Genomic DNA, 26,771 nt, shown 5'->3' with positions numbered 1-26,771 from the left:
AGTGGAGCAGGCAAAAATGTTAAAAATAAAAGCATTTTAAAATAAAAACCACAAAACGCTTTATTTCTGAATTTCTACATCATCCAGTATGTTAAAGTTAACAGCACTGGTTCTGCCGTGTTTCCACCCTCCACCGTACACTCGGCAGGTGAACTGCTTTCAGATGATCGGCGCCGTTTTCTGCCCGCTCCTCTTCCTCAGCTCCTCAGACAGCACCTCTCCGCTTCTGTAATGTTAGTTCCTGATGACGGAAAAAAAATCCCTGAGTACAGAATCAAATCGATTATTATTTACATATAAAAAGCACTACTAAACAGTGAACAGCCTATATTTTAAACCGTTTTGAAGAGCCAGAGCGTTTACGCAGCTAGCCCACTAGCTAAGCTAACTAATGTTAACTTCACGCAACGAGTTACAAACGCAGCCTGTCAGGTCAGGTTAGACATGCTAACTGCCACAATTTCACCACAGGAACAATTTCTAGAGATCTACAAACACAAATATGTTAAATACTTTACACAAATACAACAACCAATCAAAAAAAGGCAGAAGTGAAGAAATAACTTACATTTGTAAACTACTCGACAAAAAACGGCCGATATGTTTATCAGACTGAAGCGATGGAACTGGAGCAGGTGAACAGTATAGTGGGATTGCCTTCGCTGAGAAGGATACATGCGATGCTGCCTTAAAATTTGGTAAAAATAAGGGACCTTAGAAGGCAGCTGACTTATGCTGCCTTCCAAATGGGACAGGCTTCATCTCTGGAGCACAAATGCTGCCTTAAAATGCTGCCTACTTAGACAGCTGCCTCCCGATTGGAACGCACCAAACAATTGGCTGCAAACTTGAACTGACCTGCACTTTAAAATGCAGTAAGACAAACGAAAAAGCCATTTTTTTTTACAATATTTTAATAATTCTGCTGATGTCGAGTGACCTTTATGGAAAAATAGTAAACTGTGTGATCGATACCCATCATCTTCCTGTAAAAGAATGGCGTCAAATATATAACACTGTTGAAAGCCTGCTGACAATCTGTAGACCAATTACAAGAATGGGAACTACTGTACCTGTAGTTTCTACTACTGTACTGAAGTTTCTAGATGCTCTAGGTCAGAGGTCGGAAACCCAAATGTTAAGAAGAGCCATTTTGTCCTTTCAGCAAAAATCAAACCACCTTGAGAGCAACAACATTTTATGTCTATTTTACCATCTTGGCTGTAAATATGTCTCAGTATGTGCTGATGTGCTAGTATAGGATAAAAAATATAATATAAACGAAAACGCAGACTTACTTTGCTCTGCTTTAAGCTTTAGCTCAGCTATAGCCGCATTTCTCGCATCTCTGGCAGGAAACCTTTTCAAAAATAGAACAGTTTTTTGTCAAATTTCTTTTAACATTCGATTTTTTATGAGGCTGAAGTACTTTTCATTCGCTTCTTGCTCAAATTTTCCTGTTCCACGTGAAATGGCAAGTACCAGTTAAGGTGGAAAGTGACCATTCGAATGACAAACTGACTTCAGCTTTGCAACTTTTTAGTGTTTGTCAGTTTCTCGTTGCAGATTAAACGTATCCGGAAACCAGCTGGAGTCATTATAAACACAAATAAACACAAATAAGTCTTATTATCGATGTTCTCTTTGCTGTTTCGTTACCTACTAGCTAGGCGAGACTGTTGTCTGTGTTGCTATGATGACCAGCAGTCTGCGCTGATCTTCAGGGTTAAAGGGTGAATTAGCAGTTCTACATTAACTCCAGTGTTTAAGACCATTTATTGTTAAACTGTGTTGAACAATCAGCAGAGCTTTATTTTACTGTAAAGGATTTTAGTATTTTATTTTTACCTACAAATCTAATTCTGCTGTGGAGCCGCAACAGGGCAGTAAAAGAGCCGCAGGTTGCCGACCCCTGACCTGGAGTTTCTAGAGCATGAAGACATAACTTATAATCCTCTGAAACGTAGCGGGGGCGTTTTTCATGCCAAAAGTGTGGGCCAAAAATGTCAAAACTTGGTGAAAAGAAAAAGAAAACTTCTACAATAATTCAAATTTGTGCAATATATAAAAAACAAGACATTTTTCAGGGCCTAGAAATCATTATGCTTTCTCTGAAGGACCAGAGAGCCCTGATGATTCCCCACCGCCTTACATATTACTAAATACCATCGTCACGCCTACTGCCGAGGACGCTCCTACTGTCTGTTCGTTGCAACCAGCAGATTCTGTAGTATCCATGGACTGTAAAGAGTACTACAACTCCCATGAGTCTCTGGGGGAACCTATATCTCCAACCTCATCTCCATCAGCCAATGGGTTCTCTATTCTATGCTCCACTTCCCTGAGTTCTGATGTCTTACCTGTTTGTCATTACATGTAATCAGGTAGTATATCAGCCCGGGCTTTAGTTAAGTCAATTGCGAAGTATTACCAACATCTCCAGTTGCATAGCAAGCGTTCTTTGTATTGTTGAATACCTGCGTGTGACCTTTTCACATTTCCCTGACCATTTTTTTGCACCATCATTATCATTTTTGCATTTCTGTGTTTGACCCTGGACTGTGTTTTGGACCTCTCTCTATGATGCTCCTGTTCTGGATATCCTGTTTTCTGGTTTTGACCTTGAACTGTTTTGACCATGATTGTTGTGTAAATCCCTCATTCTCAATTAAAGCTCTACCTTGTGTTTTTATCTGCGAGCGTCTTATTGGTTCTGAGACCCTGACAGCCATTTTCTGAATTTATATTTTTGCAATTAATGACAGCTTCTGTTAAGCTTAGTCTCTATTTTATTACATCCTTCTCTACATCCCACTGTTTTATTACCTCATTCTCTACATCCTCACTTCCTTCTTATTAAACTCACTGTTAAACACATAAAAACAAAATGACTTTTTAATGGCATTGGTTTTCAGAGTGGCGCAGTGGGTAGCCCTGTTGCCTCACTGCAAGAAGGGCCTGGATTTGGTTCACCGGTTGGGTGACCAGTGTCCTTCCTGCGTGGAGTTTAAATGCTCCTTATGTCTGTGTGGGTTTTTACTCCGGGTGGTCCAGTTTCCTCCCACAGTTTAAAGAGACCATTAAAATGTTTCCTGGGCAAACATAAGCAATCACGACATAATATCAATGCTATATAGCACCAAAAAGTGTTCTTCTATTGTTGTAAGCCTGGCATTGTAACAATACCAGAACCCTTTTGGTGCTACATAGAACCTTTTCAAAAGGGTTCTTTATAGAACCATCTACAGCACATTCTCCAGTAATCTTAAGAACCATTTCCCGATGTTAATAACCCTTTAATCTTCATGCTTTTATATATAACGATTTTCTTCACCAAAGAACCATCTTTTAAGATTAACTAGCTAACTTAGCAAGTTGACATTAGTTAGTTTAGCAACTTACTGCAGACTGTAGGCTGTTTTTGGGTGGAAGACTGAGTCCATGTTCCTCCTGAAGACTGAAGATAGCAGCTTTTACTGGCTCAAATCCACGTCTGCCTCAAAACAGTGGCAAAAGAATTTTGCTTTGAAGACTAAACGGATGTGTAAAATGTCTTTTAAACCGCTCTGATTGGTCCATTTCCGTCATTTGGGGTGAGCGATGATTGGTGAATTACTAGCTGAGCACTTAAGAAAGAATGGCATATACAAGAAAAACTGTAATAAAAAAGTTGTAAATTAGTAATTGTGAAATTATGATGATAATCCACAGCCATAAACCAAAAAAAGACCATTGTATGCCCTGTCCAAGCATAGAAACCCACTCATAAGCAATCAACACACTGATGCTCAACACATGCAGCTTATGTAAAATATAGAGACATCCATCTTAACTGATATCTATATCAAACACACGTCTAAATAATCAATAACTCATGGTTAATTTGGAGAGAGAAGCTTCTTTGTGGACACTAGGTGACTTTTCCATGGTTATAGGTTTAAGGTTACATAAATAGAAAACAATAATCTTTCACTCATAATAAAAATTGCAAGAAATATGAATATTAAAATATCTATTACTTTGAACTTTTCCAACCACATTTTTTCTAACGTAATATGTCGCTTAATTTCACCCAAACAATGAACCAAAAGCATGTATATGCTGACATTTGACTATATGGGAATGTTTGGGGTCAAGTTTATACAATTATTTTGTTTTATTTGAGAGTAATCATGTGTGTGTGTGTGTGTGTGTTGTTGTTGTTCTTTCAAAAAAAAAATTTGAAAAATTAATTTCCTGTTAATAAACCACAGTATAGATACGTCCAGGCACTTTTTTCCATGCATCGACCGGGTACCCTGGCTAGAAATCAAACACAATGCGTGTTCGGGAGTGTTCTGAGCTGCACACAGAAGATTAAGAAATTCCTGGACACTACAAATTTGAGTGTGCAGGTCATTAAATTCATGTAGTGTGGCATTTTCCTGGCATCCACCAAACCCAGATTCGTCCATCAAACTGCCAGACAGTGACACGATTCATCACTCCAGAGAACAGATTTCCACTGCTTTCTTACATCTAGTCTGGTGTGCAGCTGAAAACCCATTTCATGAAGTCCTTGTTGCACAGTTCTTGCCACGATGTTGCTTCTAGAGGCAGTTTGAACTCTGAAGTGATATAAGAGCAGATAGGTAATCATTACACACTTCAACACTCAGCAGCCCCACTCTGTGGGTTTGCATGGCCTTTTGCTTCGTGACTGAGCTGTTGTTTCACAATTTCACAACAGTAGCACTTACGGTTGACCATGGCAGTTCTAGCAGTGCAAAACATTCATGAACCGCCTTGTGGCAAAGGTTGAATCTTATGACAGTGTCACATTTAAAGTCACTGAGATCTTCAGTGCGACTTAGTCTACTGCCAGTGTTTGTCTATGGAGACTGCAAGGCTATGTACTTGACTTTACACACCTGTTAGCAATGAGTGTGGCTAATACACCTGAAGTCAATGATCAGAAAGAGTGTCAACATACTTTTCTAATTATCTCCATAATTATTCCATAATTCCATAATTATCTCAAACCCTGCTGCTTGTGTTAGTTTGCGTCTCTGGTTTCGGTGGTTTTCATGTAATTCTTAGCTGTGTTTCCAAGTGTGCAGACAGACAGACATACATATACAATCACACATATTCACACCTAGGGGCAATTCAGCATGTCCAATCAGCCTGACTGCATGTTTTTGGACTGTGGGAGGAAACCCACGCAGACACAGGGAGAACATGCAAACTCCACACAGAAATGACCCTAGTCGCCCGGCTGGGAATCGAACCCAGGCCATTATTGCTGTGAGGCAACAGCGCTACCCACTGCACCAATTCTGACATAGTAGCTCATAATTATGACTTATTGTATCAGAATTATGACACAGCAAGTTATATTTGAGAGATACTAAGTCCAAATTATAAGATGCTAAGTCATAACTATGAGATGCAGTCTTATTTTTATGAGACAGTAATTCATAATCATGACATTATAAGTCCTAATCATGAGATATTCTGTCATAATTTTGATATAAATCATAATTTTGGGACTCTTTCTCATTATTATTACTTACTAAATGGCAAGGTATTTCTTCCCAGTGGCGAGAACAGACTGAAGACTTATCTCTTTTTTAGTTAAGTATTCACTGTAATGTATTGTACTGCACTTATTGAAATGTATTGTATTGTACTGCACTGCTCTGTGTTTATCTCTGTTCCTTTTTCTCTGTGTATCAACATGGGCTTCTGATTCTAGCAGTATCTGAGCTCAGGACTGGCTTTCTCTCCAACCTATTGGTCACTAGCAAAGATACTTTCTCTAGACAGACAAAGCACTTTTTGTAGGTCGCTCTGAATAAGAGCGTCTGCTAAATGCTGTAAATGTAAATGAGAACGGGCTTCTATAGGACTGACACGTAAGGCGCACTTCACCCTGCTGTCCACAGATGGCGATGATGCTATCTTGCTGACAGGCGAGAAGAAGAGCAGACGCAGAGGTGTTTTGGTGAAAGTTGAGCGGTTTTCTGCACTAAAATATAACAAAAAACAGCTCCCTGGATGAGAAACACCCTCAAGTGGCTAATCCTTTGTGGTTTATGCTTAATGTGAACATTTCCAGCCATTCTAAATCATGACAGAAGTGCACAGGTAAACAAAAACAGCTGGTTAGCTTGGCTGAAGCTAGCGGCGTTAGCTCAGTGAGATTTCTGTTATTTTGTGAAATTAATTAAAAGCGAAGGCTTATAATGTTACTGGCTTCATCCATTAGGCTGTCTCCTCCTTCAGCTTTGTTACAAACAGCATGTTTGTGTCTTCAGAAACCACCAGAGGAGTGTTTGGCTAACGGCTACATGCTAAGCTGGCTGGACTGATGTTGGACTCCTCTTAGCGGTTTATCAGCTGTGTGATTATAGCGATGTTTTCCAGATGGATTATTGTATCAGTTGATATTTAAAGGGGAATTCCACCGATTTTTCGCGTAATGAAATCGATAAGATGTAAACAAAGTCGTTCAGAGTGGTTTAACCTCTTATTGACCAGGGTATATTTCGGTTTGTCCATCTGAATTTACATGACCAAATCATAAGGCAAATTATTCAGTAACTGCATGAAATTAGTGTAAATTTTTATTTATTTCTGTATTTTAAATACATAAATAATGTGAACGAACCGGTGTCCTGAAATGACCCGCATGCGCACATCCTACTCAGTAACGTCACGTGAATGAATCACGATCATCATCAGCACAAACAGAACGAGATTCGCTGAGAAGATATTTTTTTTTTGTAAAAGTTCCCCTCAGATTAACAGAACGTGTTTTATGCTCATACACATGTTGCTATATGCTTACAATTTACTGCTGAAAGCCAAAAATCTTAGACGCTCTTTGTATTATTTTATAAAAATAATGTTTACAGAGCAGATCACTGAAGAGACGCCATCTGTTTATAGTTTATAGCCCAGATTTGTGGGAAAATGGGTCAACTGAGTTCAGCTTCTTTTATTATAAGGGTTTAAAGTTACATCACCCATCTATTTGACTGGAAAGAAGACTCTCATATGACCCCCACCTTTTGAATGTAGCTTATGAAATATGAAAGTTATGAAGAATATGATGAAGTGTGTTTTGGAACCACCGGTGGTCTCAAGGAGTTGAAGAGGTTAATGTGAAATGCTTCGTTCTAGAGAAACCCTACCATTTTAGAGCTGTTCAGAGTGGTGGTGATAGGAACCAGATGTCTGATGAGTTTAATGTCTCCCTCACAGAAAGCTATGAACGCAGAATTGTTCTGAATATGTTGCCTGATGTCTGAGACGTTGTTTTACGATAGTTTTGAGATAAGATTATGGTCTGAAATATATTTTTCAAGTCCATTTATGGCGGAGAGGTACATTCAGGCATATTCCTTTCTGTTTTATCATCAGCATTACATATAAAAACTCTTGAGCTACGTTCACGTTACAAGCCTCATTGCTCAAATCCAATCTCTCTGACAGGATGGTTCACACTCGTTTAGGTAAGTGACTCAAATCTTTCATTACTGTGACAACCCGGCGTCCTGAAATGACCCTCATGAGCTCATCCTACTCAGTAACGTCACGTGAATGAATCACGATCATCATCAGCACAAACTAACGAGCAGAACGAGCTTCGCTGAGAAGATAATTAACTCTGATCAGCTCTCAGCTTCATTATTAGAGCGAGACGAAGGAGAAAAAGGTGAGATGAGCTGCTTTTCCACCGTTTACAGGCTTTAACTTCTGTTCAGCGCTGCTGCCATGGTAACGCTGAATGATGGTGCAGCGCAGTGGGGAAAAATCACATGAATTCTGATCTGAGCGTCACATTAAGATCGCATGACCATGAATCGGATACGTATCCGATCTAGGAGCACATACGAAAGTGACTCAGGTCGGATTTGAAAAGATCAGATTTGTGTGTCCACACAGCCCTGAAAACATCAGATCTGAGTCACATTAGGGCAAAAAATTAGATTTGTGCCATTTCAGCCCTTTTAATGTGAACATAGCCTTGGAGACGCTTGTAGGTTCACTGGTGATTTTGGATAGTAAGTTAAATGGCTGTATTTGTGTTGTAGACATCACAAGCCCTGGTTCCTGTCACCACCACTGTGAAAGATCTCAGTGGATAAGTTTGTCAAGTTCGGAGTGACAATAATGTGATAACAGTACGGACGGCACAGAAAATTTGTACCGTTTTTGTTTGTTCACTGTATACTTTACCAAAATCCTGTTAACATAACTATTTACTAAGCTCTGCCCAGAATGTGTGCTCTCTTCTCCAGATGCCAAGATGATCACTGTCATCTTTAAAAACACAAAGCAGAGTAGAAAAAAGAAAGAAATTAAATTTTGCTTTAATAATCTGGATCAATGTGTGTGCGCTGTATTGAAAATCATTGTCTTTCTTTTAGATTCAGATTTGATGTTGCACTTTTATAATAACTAGCCGTTTGCATTGACGTGTCTTGGGTGCCACAGTGAGCTGCAACTCATCCACTTTTACTTGTTTTGCAGATATTAGCCATCCCACAGTAGTCAATCTACGGCACACCAGGCTTTCGGCTTGCAATGGACTCCCTCAACACCCTCTCCAACTTTGAGTCAGAGATGGAGTCGGATGGTCAGGGCAGTTACTCTCTCTTCCCGGCGCTGGACAACATGGCCGGTCTGTCAGGGACGTCCGAAACACTTGAAACGTGAGTAATCGATTGATAGTCTGAGAGGTGGAAAGGGTGAGAAACACTATTTCAAAATCATGACTTTAACATCAGAGGCTGTATTACAGAAACCACATATTACAGAATCTTAACTCTGAAATCTGATCTGTTTAGTCACGACAACAGTTTCATTTAGGAGTGAATTTAGGACAAAAGTAATTGCAGAAGAACAGTTCTTCAGAAAACACTATTACAGAAACATCCGAACTAGACAAACCTTCCTAAATTTCGTCCTGACTTTAAGACAACCCCAGTTGTGTCCTAACTTGTGTTTTAACTGTTCATTTCTGTTGTTTTTAGACAACTGTTAAAGGCAGCATAGTTCACAACTGTTGGGAATTTTTTTATTTTGATTTATTTTCTAGTTTTCTGTTTATTTTCCTTTGCTTTAATTGTTGTTATTCATTGTTAACCTCTTAATCACCAGGGTATATTTTGTTTTTTCCATCTGAATTTACATGACCAAATCGTAAGGCAAATTATTCAGTAACTGCATGAAATAAACGTAAATTTTTAATTTATTTATTTATTTATTTTTGGGTAAAAGCTCCCCTCAAATTAACAGAACATGTGTTTTATGATCATACACATATTGCTATATGCTTACAATTTACTGCTGAAAGCCAAAAATCTTAGATGTTCTTTGTATTATTTTATAAAAATAATGTTTACAGAGCAGATCACTGAAGAGACGCCATCTGTTTATAGTTTATAGCCCAGATTTGTGGAAAATGAGTCGACTTTCAGTAGACAAAAAAAATTGAGTTGAGTTCAGCTTCTTTTATTATAAGGGTTTAAAATTACATCACCCATCTATTTGACTGGAAAGAAGACAGTTACAGCTCTCATACGACCCCCACCTTTAGAATGTAGCTTATGAAATATGAAAGTTATGAAGAATATGACGAAGTGCGTTTTGGAACCACCGGTGGTCTCAAGGAGTTGAAAAGGTTAAACAGTATTAATGCTGAAGGGTTTAAGAAGCCACCTCCATTTTTGTTCTCGTGGTTTGAACCATTACACCAAATGGACTTACAACACCCCCTAAGGAGGACGTGTTGGGGCAGAACACAGTTAGGTTTTTACGACTGGATTCAAATGTCCCACTCTGCTCTGTATGACTATTAGGGGTGGGGGGTCAGTGGCATAGCATAAAAACTGTGTGTCTGAGCTGCTGATTAGACTGGGATGAGACTAAGGCAGGTATACTGAGCTGTCTCTTTTTAATAAAACCATCATTATTTCTGCAAACCCCGGTCTCCTGAAACTCTTCCATGGCAAGATCAAAGATTTTCTACACAACTAACATAATATCGTTACATTTATTTACAGGCTACTGCAAAATTGTGGTTTCACTTATGAGATGTTTTTCTTTTCTAACTGCATTTTAAAAATCCCAGACACTGCAGACCATCTCTAGTGTCCCCTCTTATTACCTTCATGTGTTAATGTTGATAAAACCCCAAGAGTTGAACATGTGGCTGATTATTAGAAGGAATAATGTTAGCACAGCTCGCACGGCCGGCTAAAGCATTTGGGAAATGGGAAAAACTGAAACTGGAGCAGTGTCTGTGTTTACATGCAGAGATCTGATTGTATACATTCCGATTACAGATTAAGACTGAGGTGTTTATCTCACTCTATTGAATAATCTGATGGAAAATCTCTGTTTACATGCTCACTACAAGTAATCAGATCTAAAATGACGCACATGCGTAGAGGACCACTTAGAGTGAACGTTACCATGACAGTGAACATCACGTGTGTCCTGTCAGAGTGAGACGAGCAGCAGTGAGCAGCGCTTGTGTTTTTAATTACTTTAAAATGATGTCGGACTCAGGAAAACGTCCTTCACATGTCCTTATTAAAGAAGGCCGAGAGGAAGACGTCGTGTTCTGAGACACATAAGCTGGACGTCCGTCCCACCGCCGTCTTTTAAAGATCAGAGCATAAACTTCGTCTCCTCTGCAGACCAGTTTCTGCTCCGCCATGTTGAACGGTATAAACTTTCACTGTGACGTGACGAACATGATCAGAACGGACTTAAACTCTCCTATTGGGAATGTAATCAGTTACAGGCGTTTACATGGATATTATTCTTCTATTTAACAGATTATTTACAGGATTACCCACCTCATTCAATCGGATAGAAACTGTATTCCGATGGCCTCAATCAGACTAGACTATTCCTATTAAAGTGTACATGGACGTATTCTATTCCAATTGAGCTATTAGTCGGATTATTAACATTATTTTGGTTATGCATTTACGTTTCAGCAATGTGTGTATTGTCGGTTGCCAGGTAACAGACATGATAGTTGATTGTCAGCTTTGATTCAGTAGGTTAATATTTCGTAACTTGAGAGAAAAGAAGATGTTGTAAGATAGGATAAAATTCCTAAATTAGGATAACATTTGCCTCTGTAATATGAATTTGTGAAAAATCTGATCTTGACCTGTCGGATCTTAACTTAAGACAAAAAGACCCCAAGTTTCTGTAATACAGCCCCTGGTTTCTCAGTGTAGGAGAGATGTTGGCACAGCTGTGTGCTGCTGGGAAAGATCAAACAGCTTGTATTAGGAATGTAAAAATACACAAATTTCAAAAAAATATATTTTTTCTCTTTTTTCACGCAGTACAATAGTTTACAAAAGAGTTCATAATTTGTTTGTTTGTTTATTTATTTAGGTTTTAAATTGTTGGGTGTGTTGCTTTTCTGTTTAAGGGAACCATCTGGAGAAGTCACAGACAAACCGAACCTCACATGGCTCGATGCTGCCCAGGTTGAATGTTTTTTTCAGTTCCCTCCAGATATTAGTATGAAATTGTGCTTTAATGATATTTAGTTGCGTATGACTTCTTACATTGTTGAACTAAATCAAGACTTTTCTCAAATCGTTTCAGATTGTCCTGGAAGAGGCAGGACGTCCCATGCACATCAAAGAGATCAAGCAGAGGATCATTGATCGGGGATTAGTGCAATCCAAGTACGACAGTAGATTATGTCTGTCATATTAGAGTGGAGCGGGGTGTAAACTGACATTGGGTAAAAACAAACGTGTGTATTTTAGGTAGGTAAACATGTTTAACTAGAAGGTCCTTTTGATCATCATAGAAGAGTTTCATATCCCCATAGTAGCTTCTGTGAATTTTGACAGTTGGACAGACTGGAGACATTCAGACAACACATTTTAAACATCTCGTGCTCAAAAAGAAGCAGGGCTTCTTGAGGGGGTTGATTAGCGCATTTGATTCACAAGCATGTAAATAACTGGTATTCAGTAATTCGATATTTTGCTATGTTAAAAACAAGTTATTGTGGACAATCTGAAATACTGTCACCGCAGTTTAGGCTACATTCACACAGCAGGTGAAAGTGGCCCAAATCTGATTTTCTCACCAAAATACGATGTTTTTGTTTGGCTGTTCAGATTATCTTTTAAATGTGATCTGTATGTGACATCAGTCTGAACAGATCAGCTCCTAAACTGACCCACATGCACTAAAGAACAGAGCGTCACGCTGCTTCACGGCTCATCCAGAGGTAAACAATCACGACCGCCAACGAACGCCAGTCGCTCCCGGAGGATCAGCTTCATCTTCACCAGCATCACAGGAGCCATCATGAAGCTTCACTGACTGACAGCTAGGCTCATCACCCAGAATGTGTTCAGCTCGCCGTACAGAGGGCGCGGTCACTTCTTTGGTTCGCGTCCTCGGATTCTTTAAACTTTGCTTACAGACCTTTAACTGTTCTTTGACGCTGCAGCCTCGTTCTCTTGTGGCCGCGTTCGGACATTTCTTTCAAAATCTCTTCAAATACGGAGGGTTTTGGATGAGTCTCTAATAATTTTTGAACAGAAATATCACCCCAAATGTTTATGAGTCTCAGTGGCATGAAATGATGATGAATGTCGAGTTGGATTGACATAAAAACCGCATGAATTCCGATCCGGCTGTTCAAACTGAGTTGCATTGCCGCAGATCGGATACGTATCGGATTTCAGTACCACATATGAAAGCGTCTCTAATCGGAATTGAAAATGTCAGATTCAGTGTGTTCATCTGTTCACACTGACACTCAGACACACATCTGTGTCACATATGAAGAAAAAAATTGGATTTGGGCCACTGTGTAAACGTAGACAAAGTTTCTGTTTTGCTGAAGGAGCTCTGCTTTCACACGCTCCAACTGTGCTCTCACAGTCTGATCACATGATACATTTTGTCCTCTGAGGCGATCAATAAACAAAACCACATTGAAATATTTATTGAAAGATTTTACTGTAAATCTGAGGCATACAAAGTAAAAAAAAAACAGTCACCTGAATGTCTGTTTGCAATTAGGTTCAAATAAATGCTGTAACATTTGCACTGACCCCACTTTCAGACGAACTGTTCATGAGCTCATACGTGCAAAACAGAGATTATAGAAAAAAAAAATTTATTTTTATTATTACTAAGCAATAACCAGAAGTGTTAGGTTGTTCCCCGCTCTACATTACTGCATATTTCATAGCTAACAGCTATAATGGAAACAAATTAAAATAATCTTTCTTTCATAGTGCAAAGTCGAGCCTTGAGGCTGTGATGTACCGTGAGGTAAGTCAGACCCGCCCTGAATTGTGATGGAATGGGTACGGTTCGTCAGGCAACCATGTCTGTGGTCAATTATGTTGTGTATACCATGCATCATGTTTAATTTATAACCAGCATGTCTGTTTGCATACATCTTTCTCATTTGCACTCCTTTGTGTTTTTATAAAGCACTACTCTCTCTGACAGAAGGGTCCTGATCAAAACAATAATGCTGTTATTTGGATAAATTAAACTCCCCCCAAGTATAATTCTCTCAAACAGTGCACACCATGTGTAAAGTGACTGGCACCTTGGCGTCCTGTCTGTAGAGTTCAGGCTTCAACATCTAGCTTTGGCTTCAGTTTTGCGCTGTATTTCAGACACAGAAAGGGAGCAGGCGCTTCAAGAGGATTGAGAACAGAAATGGAGTCTTTGCCCTCTTGGTAAGTTTGATTTGTGCTGAGAATTAGTTTCTGAACTGCTATTATGCTGAACAAAACAAGTATGATCTCCAAAGCCAGCGGTCTTTTGTTCTTTGGGTTAAACTAAGGCACATCACAGCAGGCCAGAGGGGGAGAGAGAAGTTAAGACAATCCTAAACTCGAGTTACTTACATCCAAACCTTTTCTTTGCAACCACTATTAGTTTGTCATTGATGTAATCTGTCTATATACACCAACCAGGCATAACATTATGACCACCAAGGAGGTCTTTCTATGTTCTATGTTCAGACTGTAGTCCATCTGTTTCTCTGCATACTTTGTTAGCCCCCTTTTACCCTGTTCTTCAGTGGTCAGGACCCCCATGGACCCTCACAGAGCAGGTACTATTTGGGTGGTGGATTATTCTCAGCACTGCAGTAACACGGACGTGGTGGTAGTGTGTTAGTGTGTGTTGTGCTGGTATGAGTGGATCAGACACAGCAGTGCTGCTGGAGTTTTTAAACACTGTGTCCACTCACTGTCCACTCTATGAGTCACTCTTACCTTGTCAATCCACCCTGTAGATGTAAAGTCAGAGACGATAGCTCATCTGCTGCTGCACAGTTTGTGTTGGTCATCATGTAGTCCTTCATCAGTGGTCACTGTTGGCTGGATATTTTTGGTTGGTGGACTATTCTCAGTCCAGCAGTGACACTGAGGTGTTTAAAAACTCCAGCAGCACTGCTGTGTCTGATCCACTCAGACCAGCACAACACACACTAACACACCACCACCACGTCAGTGTTACTGCAGTGCTGAGAATGATCCACCACCCAAATAATACCTGCTCTGTGAGGGTCCATGGGGGTCCTGACCACTGAAGAACAGGGTAAAAGGAGGCTAACAAAGTATGCAGAGAAACAGATGGACTACAGTCTGTAACTGTAGAACTACAAAGTGCACCTATATAGTAAGTGGAGCTGATAAAATGGACAATGAGTGTAGAAACAAGGAGGTGGTCATAATGTTATGCCTGATTAGTGTATGTTCTTTGTTGTCAGTGTGAACTTATATGTAACCCATATTGCAGCAGATTTACTAACGTTATGCGCAAACTCCATTTTGGCAGTTAAAAAGTCTGTCATGTTTTACTAAATAGTAATAATAATGTGCTTTTGCCCCATTGTCATATGCATTTGTAGGAGTTTCCCTCTCAAAGAGCAAAATACACTGCCATGCATATCACATTATTTCTGAATTAATGAAGTAAATAAAATACGTAAAAATAAAAATTAATGTGTCTTTAGGGATGTACTGATACCATGTTTTGTCTACCGCTACCTGATCCCTAATTATCTGCCAAAACCAAGTATCGATATGGATACTAACTCTGACCTACTAGCCTACAAATCCTACTTTTGTAAAATTCAACCTCTATAATAAGTAATTCCGGAATTTCTGACATATTATGTAAAAAGAATGGTTTAATCTTACAAAATAATTTTGAATTAATCACATACTTTCTCGACTCATATTCATTTATTTTGATTTTGTCATTGTTGAAAAATTATTTCGACGTAATCAGTCACAGTTTGAACCTCAAACACGAGACTGTGAAGTCTTTTCTCAAACTTTCAATGAATGAAAAGCATGTGAGCCTAATGTGATTATATTGCTAGTTAGTAGATAACTAAATTGGCCACCAGCACATAATGTTGGTTTGGGTTATTATAACTAACAAAAATAATTACAAAAGTGAAGACTAGCAGTGAAAAAATGTGCTTTTAAGCTGTAATAAAAATATATATATATATATATGTATGTATGTCATTTTTTGTGATGGAGTCTATTTTTTATCTTTTTTTTTAGTACTATATGTATTGTCTAAAAGTAACAAACTGTAAAAAACCTTGTTAACTAATTAACAAGATTAATTATTTGCTTGTTAGTTTCTCTTCTTGTTACTTGAGTTACTTTGTTATTTTCTTGAGTGCCTTGCTCTCCCTTCGCTGCTGTAACACTGAGAATTTCCCTGTTGTAGGACTAATAAAGGATTATCTTATCTTTTCTTAAGGTCCACTGCAAAACTAGCAAAAATGAAATAGAATTACTGAGAATAAAACCTTTAGTATTAGATTTTCAGGGGGAGTTTAGAAGTGGATCCCTTCTGTGTTCTGCATCTTTAAGGAAAGCTGGCGCTGAGCTGAGCTCAGTCTGCTGTTGAGTTCATTTTACTCTTATCAAATACCTGCTGTCACAGTGTTCATCATAACAAAACCGAAACTAAATAAAAACAAACCTAAAACTGTTACTTTCCAGAAAATAAAAACCAAGCTAAACTATGAATGCACCCTTAAAACTAGCTAAAACTAAACGGAAATTAAAAAACAAAATAAAAAAAAATTTAATTGTAAGAACCGTAATAATGCTGGTGTCGGTAGACTCTCATTTAGCGCCTCTCTTAGTAAAACTGCCCCATTGTCGTCACATGAAGTCCATCATTATGTTTAGTTCTCATGAGTGTTGTTTGCTGTGTCATTATTTGTTCTGTCAGTTCACCTTACCTTCCCCCCCGTGATCACTGTGTTAAAGCATCTTCAGCCAGATATAGTCGATCGGCCAAGATTCGTTTTATGTCCAAAGTTTGCTTCTTTAGTTGTGTATTGGAGCAGATTTTTAGCTGCATTGGGTACAAAACTTGAAGCAAACGTGTCTTGACTGATTGGCTATGTTCAGGTTTTGATTTTTGGCCAAACCATCGTGTTTACCTTTATTTTATTTTTTTCCACATCCCTCTTGTTCTTCTCTCCTCTGTGTCCGATGCGCTCAGACCGATGAGGAGAGACAGCAGGCTCTGCAGGCGTTCTCTGCCCAGACGGCCTTTTCAAGTTCAGGCTCATCTCTGCCGTCTGACCCTTCTCCTCACGGCCACTCGGAGCTCAGGCCAAAAGTCAAGAAGGTTCTCCGCAAGAACCAGAATGAGAAGTACAGGCTCAAGTACCTCCGTCTGCGCAAGGCTGCTCGCGCCATGATCTTTGTGAGTAGCTTTGCAGATAGTTTGAATGTTCAGGAATGCAGTGCCATTACAGTACCTGTCAAAAATTTGGACTTGGCCCATACGCTGCCACAAGACACCTGGGTCATTCTACAGAAACGTCCACTTTTCCATAGGAGTCACTGGTGTTACTGATCCTCTTTGGTGTTACACATAATAAAGGAAACACCAAGACATTTTTAATGAAAAATACATTTTATAACTGGCTGCTACAGAGCATCAAACCACATGTTGTCAATCATGGAATATCCACTAAAATATGGAATTTAATCCATTTGTATTCTATTTTATCACAGTTACCTCAGAATAAAGTCGGTCACACCAGTGACTTCAGCTAAAAGCTTCATATGAAATCATGAGCTAAATGAGAAAATCTCTGATAACTGAAAGACACAGTGGACTCACCATGTGCTTTTCTTCATAGATCCTCAGAAAACAGGTAAAAGGAAGTCGTGACGTCATCAGTGTGATTTTTTATTGCAAAATAAGAGATTTTTTGTTACACAGTAACACCAGTGACACGACTCCTGGGAACCACAACTCTCATTATATATTGTATAATATTTATTAGGCATTTGTTTTCTTTATGTCATTTAAGTCATATATTTCATAGTCATGTATAGATTATTGAAGTTAAAATTGCAGAAAAAATTGTTTTTTACTTCAAAATATGGCCTCAGCCTTCACACATGACTGTGAAGACGAGTTCTTCTGTGGTGCTTGGAATTCTATATGATTGATTTAAAAACCAGTATTGCTAAATTGATGACTGAAGAAGTTGTGATTGTTAAAATACCATATTGTTTTTTCTTAAGTGTAATATATCTGTAAACACTAGAGACACAAAAATGGACATTTCTGTAGAATGACCCATATTTATAAAAGCCCCGAATCCCAGTAGCTTATAAGGAAATAAAAATCTAGTGCACTTTAATTGAAATTAATTAACCTGTTATATTTCCAACTGTGGAAATTCTAACAGTGCAGAAAATATATGCAATCTTAAGTTATTTTTAAGATCTGATTTTTCCCTGTTATGCTATGTAGGAAAACGCAGCCCTGTGCGATGAAGTTGCTCACTTGGAGGAGAAGTTTGTTCGGGCGAAAGAGGAGAGGAGGTGAGTAACGTTTCTCAGGCGGTGCAGTGGGGTGGGAGTGGAAGTCTTTAAGAATGCCGTGCAACAAAGCACACTGTGTGTTGTCAGCCATGCTCAACTAAGTGTTCCCAGAAAATGTAGATAACAAAGCAGATATGTTATGTTGTCTCATATCAGAACTACAGAATTGGTTTTGACAAGACTTTGCAAATAAGGCATAACCTCCATCTCATCCTATTGAGCAATAATGTTTGGATTATCGTGTCTGTATTAGGTCAGTGTTTTTCTTCAACTTGTGACATACTAAAAGCACCCAGGGACCTGCTGGCATTATCAGCTTAGGAAAAGGAAGCAACACGTTTGGAAAAGAAATCGTGTTTTTCCCTGGCTGTTTGTTGTTTTTCTGTGCTTGGGCTTGTACAGTACCGAATGACCTGTGCCACTTCCATTTTCAATAGCACAAGCCTGTGCTTGACTCATTGACGTGGGGCAGAGCACCGTAGAGATTAGGGCTGAGCGATATGGGGAAAATATCGAATTGCCAATTTTCGGACTAATATTGCGACTGCAATTTAAATGGCGATTTTTTTATAAATGGTGATTCCGGCCTGATTTATTTTGGCCAGGAAGACCAGAATATCCACCTTGTCTGGCCTGAGGCTCGACCCCTGAACGCAGCATGCTGAACTGCCAGTAAGTTGTGGTTGTGATGTCACAACGCATGGAGGTTTGGTTGCCTCTGATTGGTCTAACTCGTCTGCAGGCACTTCACGAACTCTTATTAGGTTCAGTTTCCCCTCTGTAAACTTAAAACCTTTTTGCTAATGCACACACTTAAAAACGATTCTTCAAGGGTTCTTTAGTCAAGACAATGGTTCTATATAGAACCATAAACACTCAACAGCCCATTTGCATGCTTAAAAATGGTTCTTCTGATTGATGGAGAATGTGTTGTGTATGGTTCTATATAGCACCAAAATGTTCTTCTGTTGTTACAAGTCTGACATCATAACATTTTTTGGTTTTTGGTTCAATCTAGAACCCTATACAACACATTCCCCATCAGTCTTAAGAACCATTTCACCATGCAAAGAACGTTTTAAGCATGCAAATGGGCCATTGAGTGTTCTTGGTTCTATATTGAATGACTGTTTTTACTAAAGAACCTCTTTCTGAAGAACCTTTATTAAGACTGTAGGCTATAATTAAAAAAAAAAAAGATTGCAGCTAATGCGATTTGAAAATTGCGCCGTCTTAAATTGCGATTTTAAAAACAATTATTCTTTCAGCCCTAGTAGAGATGAACATTTTCCCTCCTCTTACACTCTGAATGCAGCTCAGCCCTGCAGAATTGGCTCATGAGTTGAGTCAGGTGTGTTTAATTAGGCAGAACGCTGACATCTGCAGTGGAGCGGCTCATTAAGACGAGAGCCTGACGCCTGTGGCTCGTAGCAAAGATCCGTTATAAGGTGGGGCTGGATATGACTGTATTTACTGTTATCGGAATAAAGTACCTCACAGTAACAGTTTGCTTTTCATGGGTGTCAGCAGTTTAAGAAAACCACAAAAGCATGTTTGATTACTAAAAGGAGAAGTATTGTCATGTTTACTTGGATTTGGTGTGTCATAGCTTGTGAAATCTTGTGAAAACATGCATATGTTTATAGTTTTTGACAGTATTTTCAAAATGTGGCTCTACCTTGTTCCAACTTATCTGATGTCTGAAAAATAAATATTGTGACAGTGATGCACAATATTGTGTATCTTAAAGTGGTGTGATGTTAGACTTTTGCCTGATCATTCATCTCTAATAGAAGGTAAACTAAACCAGCAGATTCAAGTCAATGAGGCGAGATGCGATATAGTTCCTATATTCTTAAAGTCTTGCAGTCTTGTATCATCCACTTCATCCCTTCCTGTGTCTCCCAGGGCAACAACAAAAGAGTAACAAAAATATAGTTGTGTTTTTTTTTTTGTTTGTGTTTTGTTTTTTGTTTTTTTGTCTCCTTTAAAATCCTCAAAAATGCTTGTTGAGGCTCAAAATAGTCACAAGGCCCTGACAATCACAAAAATGGCCACAGTTTTGCTGTATTCATTAAGATGGGCCAAATTAGTTGCTAGAATTTAGTTAAATGGCTTAAATCTTTTAATTCCTACTGCTGTGAATGGTCTTCTGTGGCTGTAGCAGCTTACTTAATAATAATAATAATAATAATAATAATAATAATTTTTGTTTATAAAGCACTTTTCATACCGGTAGCAGCTCAAAGTGCTTTACAGACAGATGATAAAAAACATATAAGAAATTGTAAATTATACAAGAAATTATAAGTATTAATTTAGAATCATAAGAAAATGACACAGATCAAATTAAAAGATAAAACCCACGAGACGTAGAGTTTTAATTTAAAGTTAAAGAGAAACGTTTTCAGATGTTCATTAAAAGTGAACGAGTCTCTCCACTTTTTCTGTATTTTACAGAAGGTCAGTATCTGCAGATCTTAGATTACGTGCTGGACCATAAACAGACAGACACTCTGTGATGTAAGCAGAGCTTACAGGTCATTTTGAGCTTTAAAAACTAGCAGCAGAGCTTTAAAATCTATCCTGAATGATACAGACAGCCGGTGCAGCTCTTTTAAAACAGGAGTGATCTGATCTCTTTGTTTTGTTTTTGTTAGGAAGCCTATCTGACTGTTGCTTTTTAAAGTTCCATTGTAAATGATTGTTATATTAAACATCCAATAATGTTTGAATGAAGAAACCAAGATGGTATAAAATTGCTCATCAGACTCTGGGAGAACCGTCAGGCCTTGGCCCTAAAACTCTGATAAGCGTGTGGGATTGGCCACCCACAGCTCATATCCTGCCACAGCCCTGAAGCAGAACTAAACACAACGGTGCGAGCGAAGTGAAAGGAGTGAAATAGGCTTCTGATTACTCTGCCGTGACCGCAGCTCACTGAACATATTACCACCACCACGTCAGTGTTACTGCAGTGCTGAGAATGACCCACCACCCATACAGTACCTGCTCTGTGAGGGTCCATGGGGGTCCTGACCACTGAAGAACAGGGTAAAAGGGGGCTAACAAAGTATGGAGAGAAACAGATGGACTACAGTCTGTAACTGTAGAACTACAAAGTGCACCTATATAGTAAGTGGAGCTGATAAAATGGACAATGAGCATAGAAACAAGGAGGTGGTCATAATGTTATGCCTGATCAGTGTATGTTGTGTGTCCACAAGAGCAAGATTAACCCAATTAGAAAGAAAACATGATGCTCCTGAGTGGCGCAACTGTCCAAGTGTTGGCCCCATCATCAGGGGCCAGTATTTCAAATAATCAGGATTAGGGATGCACCGAAATGAAATTTTTTGACCGGAAACCGAACAAAATAAAACATTTGGCTAAAGGCCAAATACCGAATACGGAACACGGTTTTTTCACAGTGTTCCTTTAATTTTGCCACTTTTTTTCACCATTGCATAAATTAAATAGGCTAAATGTATTTTTGTCTTGGTTTTCAAAGAAAAAACAATAACTAAACTGCAATTTAAAAATATTTATTGAGCACTGAAAGTTTTAACATCCCAGCAGACATACTAACAAAGCACAATGACAAATAAATTAGCAAATCGTAAAGGTAAAAATAAAATATCAATATGACTTAAATAAATTAGTAAAACAAAATTTGCGTCCTTCAAAAAATACAGTATGACCATTTTACTTAACATAAATAAGTTAAGATGTACCCTGACAATTCAGCAGAAAAATGTCTGCAAATGGCCATTCTCGAGTCTCTGACTCTTTAAAATGTTTCCACACAGCCAACATGTTGGCTGCATTTACAAAGAGTGCCTCGCTCCACACTCATAGCCTTTGTTGGGGTTTGTGTTTTTTTAAGGAGGTTGTGGCACTGAGAGAAAGAGCGTGAGAGAGAGGCGGAGGTTATATTTGGCTCGAATGCTTTAAACTGAATAAAAGCTGGGAAACTTCAGCTCCGGTGTGACTCGCTGGGTTAAAATAACATGTTAAAGTGGGTTATTAGCCTAGAGCAGTTGGCTCAAGCCCTGGAGCTGAGGAGTAAAAGTTCCACTCCGAACTAGAAAAATAGCGTCATTAAAAACGTCATTGTTCGGTAGAAATTATTTGGTCTTTTCACTTAATCCATTTTTTCCATTTCATGCAAATTTAATGGCCAAAAAGTTTTCTAATCTTATCTTATTTGATTATCCTGACTACGGATGCACCAAATATTCGGCAACCGAAATTATTCAGCCGAAAATGGCAAAAAAAAAAAAACATTTTCGGTGTTCGGCCGAATAATTTCTTTATATAAACTTTATTTTCCATTAAATTCGCATTAAATAAAAATTTGTCTTTGGCAATCTGCCATATAAATACATAGACATATATTTAAAGCACTTAAAAACACTTACAGCAACAGCTCATGAACTATGCCGGGGGTGTTATTTATTATGTCCATATTCAGAATGCTCACTAACCCGCTCTTTCTGGCCAGTGGGACCTTAAATCTCCTGCCCGATGGCAGCAACTGGAACGATGAACCTTGAACCTGGGCCAGTTTGTTTCTTTGCTTGATTCCACTTTTAAATCCACCTTTTTCCCATAAAGGATTAAAATAATCTCTCAGATTTTGTCCCAGTTTTTCAAAACATTTTCAGACTGGGTAAAGTTTAGTACCAGGATTTCTAGATCTGGAATTTATTTGCTTTTTAGATCCCTTTATGTGGCCATCTGCTGGACAAATTATGTTAAAGCATTTTTCTGTTAATGAAAAAGAGGTATAATTAATGAACCACTCTAAGGTAGAAAATACTTTTATTCACCATCTGCACCCTGAAGAATTACAGTCTATATTAAGAGACATTGTAAACATGAAACACAAAACACAAAAACACAATTTTTCAGTGATCATTTGAGAAATAAAGGTTCAGCACAGCAGTCCTCATAGCCTATCCAGTGTCCATCAGGCTGCAGTGGTGGTAGTGGGAAGCCCCTGTCTTGGCGCTGAGGAGGAGCCCACTGTTCATCACTGTAGAGAGGGGCTTTGTGTTTGTACTATACTGTGAAGAACAGTGCAGGCACAGATGATGTTGCATGCGTGCTTTGGCTCAACACGTAGTAGTTCAAGCAAGCAAGGTGGCTCTTCCGGACCCCATTTAAATGCTTAGTTGTTGCTCTTTCTGTTGCATGGGCTCTGTTAAATCTCAGCTCTGCGTCTGTGTTAACTGTTGCAAAAGATGTCATTCACTGTCACTATGTACAGAGTGATTCAAAAAGATTCAAAGCACCATATTTCTACGACCGTGAGGCGCCTAGGAACCAATCACATACCAATTGAAAGAGGGGGTCATAGAGTTTCTGACTGTCAGTGGAAGATGGCTCCCCTCAGTCTGTGAGGAGATGAGACCCCTGAGCAGAAAGCGTTCTGCATTCTCCACTTCAATAAGAGTGAATCCGTCATAACTGTGCAGTGTGATTTTCGTCAGCAGTGAAGCTCCAACAGCTCAGAGGTCGTTGGTTCCACAACACTGGATAATCTCTGAAATCGCACTGAAAGAGCCGTGAGTGCAGCGACACCCGACATGCTCAATCCAGTATGGGATGAATTTGACTATGGCGTTGATGTTGTCCGTACAGCTGGAGGAGGTTCATACTGAGACCGTGTACAACTACATAATAAACTTTATGCTCATTTAAACCATTTACAGTTTACTGCATTGATCTGTAATGATTTACAAGAGAAATCAATCATTTTGAAATCAGATTAATCGTTTTTGAATCTGTATGATACCATCTGGGGGGGTTTGCTGTCCTTAAGGATTCATGCATTATGTACTGATCCAGGCCACCTTACAACACAGTTTGTAATAATTAGGTCAGCATCTCCCATAAATTGAACATTAATGCTGTGTCGGTCCGTTTTGTTCATGAACTGCCGTTCTCTATTATGGGGTGCCTGAATGTGGACATTGGTACAGTCTATCACAGTCTGTGTTCTGGATTTTCAGGAAATGCAGCAAACTGATTCAGAAGATTGGACAGAGTAGATGAGACTCTATGAATGACCATACATACCGTGGGTTTTGAGACATACATACATGTCCAATAACTTGGACATGTATGTATGTACTGTAAGTTCACAGTGCAGTAATCTGTGTTTTATATTCTGTCAACCAAAGCATTTGAAGATCAGTTAATCTAGAATTTTAAGGTGGCTTGGACACCAAGTTAAAAACACCAACTTTACAGTATAAGATTAAGTTATGGTTTTATAAGTGTGAGTGTTTTAAATCAGTTTTAGGGAACTCTGGTTTATTTTCAAGTAATTTCTGTACAAAGTGTGTCCTCAACACTGTCATTGCAGCTTGAATCCACCTCTCAAGGTGGGATAAAAATCATCCTGTTATTTGGTATTAAAGGTATCCAAGATTTCTGCGTAAAGTTTTGAAATACCCAGTTGTAGCATTTTTAATCCTGCACAAAGGTTCGACTGGATTATTAAATCCAGATCTAAATCTTCAGGATCGAAAAACTTATCCGTTTTGAAAAACTCATTTTTTCAAGTTTAATCCAACTGGATTGCTTTAATTTTGTCACATAAATTTTGGAAAACCGGCTCCAGGAGATTGCTAGGTCAATCCCTGGTGATGCTATAGCCATCCGTGGCCGGGAGTCCAAGAGAGCACAACTGGCCAGATGCGGTAGCTTCACATAACTCAGAGGAAGCTTGTGTTTGCCTTTGCCCTCCTGGTGTTGGTGTTACTGGGTGACTGGGGAAGTCCCAACTAGTGGGTGGGGTTAAATATGACTAAATTGGGGAGAAAATTGGAAAAACAAAACATGGATTTAGAATCCCTGGAGCTTTAAGCCAAGAGATTTACCATTAGATAAGCCCAGTGTATCATGTACACCTATCTTGCAACTACACTCACTGACCTTGTTATCAGCTGCAGCCACCATATAGGTGCATTTTGCATGTTTACAGTTACTGACTGTAGCCTGTTTGTTACTGTAAGACTTATCACAACTCCCTCTACCTCATCCATCGATGGAAAGAGATAAGACCACACTGTTATCGCAAAATGTGCTTGGAAAAGATGAGCTGTAGTCTCGAACGGTGCCCCGAGGGTTCCTGAGAATCCTTATGAATTGTCACAGTGGATTTTCACGAAATGTCTGAAAAATACTTATTTTATGTTTTTGAAGGCCCCATGTCCTATGTTTTTCTTGTGTTTTTATCTTTTTCCTTGAAAACAGTCATAATTCATGTTTACTAGACCTTTTTCAAACCTCTCTTTATCCTTTGGAATTAAAGAGACTGTTTTTTTTTACTGTGCTTGTAATTTATCTAAACAGCCCCTGTTTAGCTTCACTGCTCTGTTTTGTGCTGGATTTAAAAAGCACTCCAGACAGACTCGACTCCATGTTGGTTTTTGTCGCAGCATTAAATTACCATTATTTTATATTATAAGATGATGCCTAAAAAACCATGCTGCACTAGGATATGTATATTCAGTGACGTTGGACCAGTCAGCAAACCAAAAATGTTGAGCTGACTGCAGTGCTGTGATCAGAAACTGACTGCTGAAGAAGGGCTGGAGGACGGTTGAACTGATAAACACACGGAAAAGGCAGAAATGAGTTAGCAGTTAGTGGAGCTGCGTAAGGAAATTAAAAACAGAACTAATAAGCTACGTCATGCACGTAATTGATCTCAAAGCATGTATCAGTGTTCTATTTTCAACCAGTCTTATTTGTAAACATCAGCACGTGCCATGTTTGAGTTTGTGTGCATTATATTGCATTTAAACAGCAGTCCTGACATTGCCAAGGTGTGCTAAGGTGGGTATGTCTAAAAGTTGACTGTAAAAACATGCACGGTTCAGTTGTCACTGTTTCCTCCAGGTTTTTACTGAAGACTCTACTGCAGTACCAGTCTCTGGCTGAAGGGGAGATGCTTTCAACTCCCAGCAACACTTCTCACACCCCTGCCACCTTCACTTCCAGTGCAACAGGGGCTGCCGTCATGCCGGCAGGCCAAACCCAGGGGCCTGGAGCCCCGGGGTCTGACGATGCTTTTTTGAAGAAACCCAAGAAAGAACGAAAAGAGCGTGGGAGGGAGAACGGAAGAGAGGAAGGTGAGTACATCAGAAATTGCATGTTGTCTAAAGCCGGAGCTGGTTAAGTTTTAGTAGGGCGGAATCTGTTTATATAGTTTGTGGGTTTTAAAGGCTTATTCATTCAGGAATCAAAACCCTCTTGATTGGGTAAAAATAGCATGATGGTAAAACATCTGTATTTAGGGACAGATAACCTAAATGAAAGACTGTAACAATCCATGTGGACACAAAGATCTGGACATCTGTGGTTTCTGAAGAAGTTTTTAATGTACATTTAATGTGGAAAACCTTGGGTTTGATAGAGACAGTTTCTTAAGACATATTGCAAGACCAAGATGCAAGAGAGAAAGAGAGACCAGCACAGACAGCGAGAGGAAGGTAAATGAAACTAAATCAATGTGCAATTATCTCCTGATTTAGTATATATACAGGGTGATTAGAAGAGATTCATCTGATTTTAAAGCGCCATATTTTTACAACTGTGAGGCGCCTAGGAACCAATCACATACCAACTGAAAGAGGGGGCCATAGAGTTAAAAGAGCTGCAAAACGTTTTGTGGTTTGTCTCCACTGTTTTTAGGATGTACATAATGCTGCCCTGCTGTAGAGTGACTACCTGTGCCTCACCACAAGCATGTCAATGCATGAATGTCCTGTGCGTAGATATACATATCTAGATGCCGCGTTGTCTGTTGTTCTCTATCTGAGGTGATACGTCTGCGCGTCCACCATGTTGGAGCGGTCA

General features: G+C 39.1%; 1 protein-coding gene across 2 annotated transcripts in view; it reads left to right on the top strand.

Moving 5' to 3' along the window:
- Positions 1-5,937: 5,937 nt before the first annotated feature.
- Positions 5,938-26,771, top strand: part of tbrg1 (transforming growth factor beta regulator 1) — a 35,353-nt gene continuing 14,519 nt past the window's right edge. Inside the window, exons 1-9 of one of the 2 annotated variants that reach the window (XM_036585016.1) lie at positions 5,938-6,129; positions 8,521-8,702; positions 11,450-11,507; positions 11,629-11,711; positions 13,290-13,326; positions 13,683-13,745; positions 16,555-16,761; positions 17,827-17,897; positions 25,812-26,044. In XM_036585016.1, the coding sequence (XP_036440909.1) occupies positions 8,575-8,702; positions 11,450-11,507; positions 11,629-11,711; positions 13,290-13,326; positions 13,683-13,745; positions 16,555-16,761; positions 17,827-17,897; positions 25,812-26,044 (880 nt within the window). In that variant the 5' untranslated portion in view covers positions 5,938-6,129; positions 8,521-8,574. The remainder of the gene's footprint in view (positions 6,130-8,520; positions 8,703-11,449; positions 11,508-11,628; positions 11,712-13,289; positions 13,327-13,682; positions 13,746-16,554; positions 16,762-17,826; positions 17,898-25,811; positions 26,045-26,771) is intronic. The other variant, XM_036585018.1, reaches the window with a different exon arrangement.

Source organism: Colossoma macropomum, unplaced genomic scaffold (genome assembly GCF_904425465.1).
Source record: "Colossoma macropomum unplaced genomic scaffold, Colossoma_macropomum, whole genome shotgun sequence".
NCBI classification, from domain to species: domain Eukaryota; kingdom Metazoa; phylum Chordata; class Actinopteri; order Characiformes; family Serrasalmidae; genus Colossoma; species Colossoma macropomum.
This window is presented reverse-complemented; position numbering and strand designations above follow the sequence as displayed.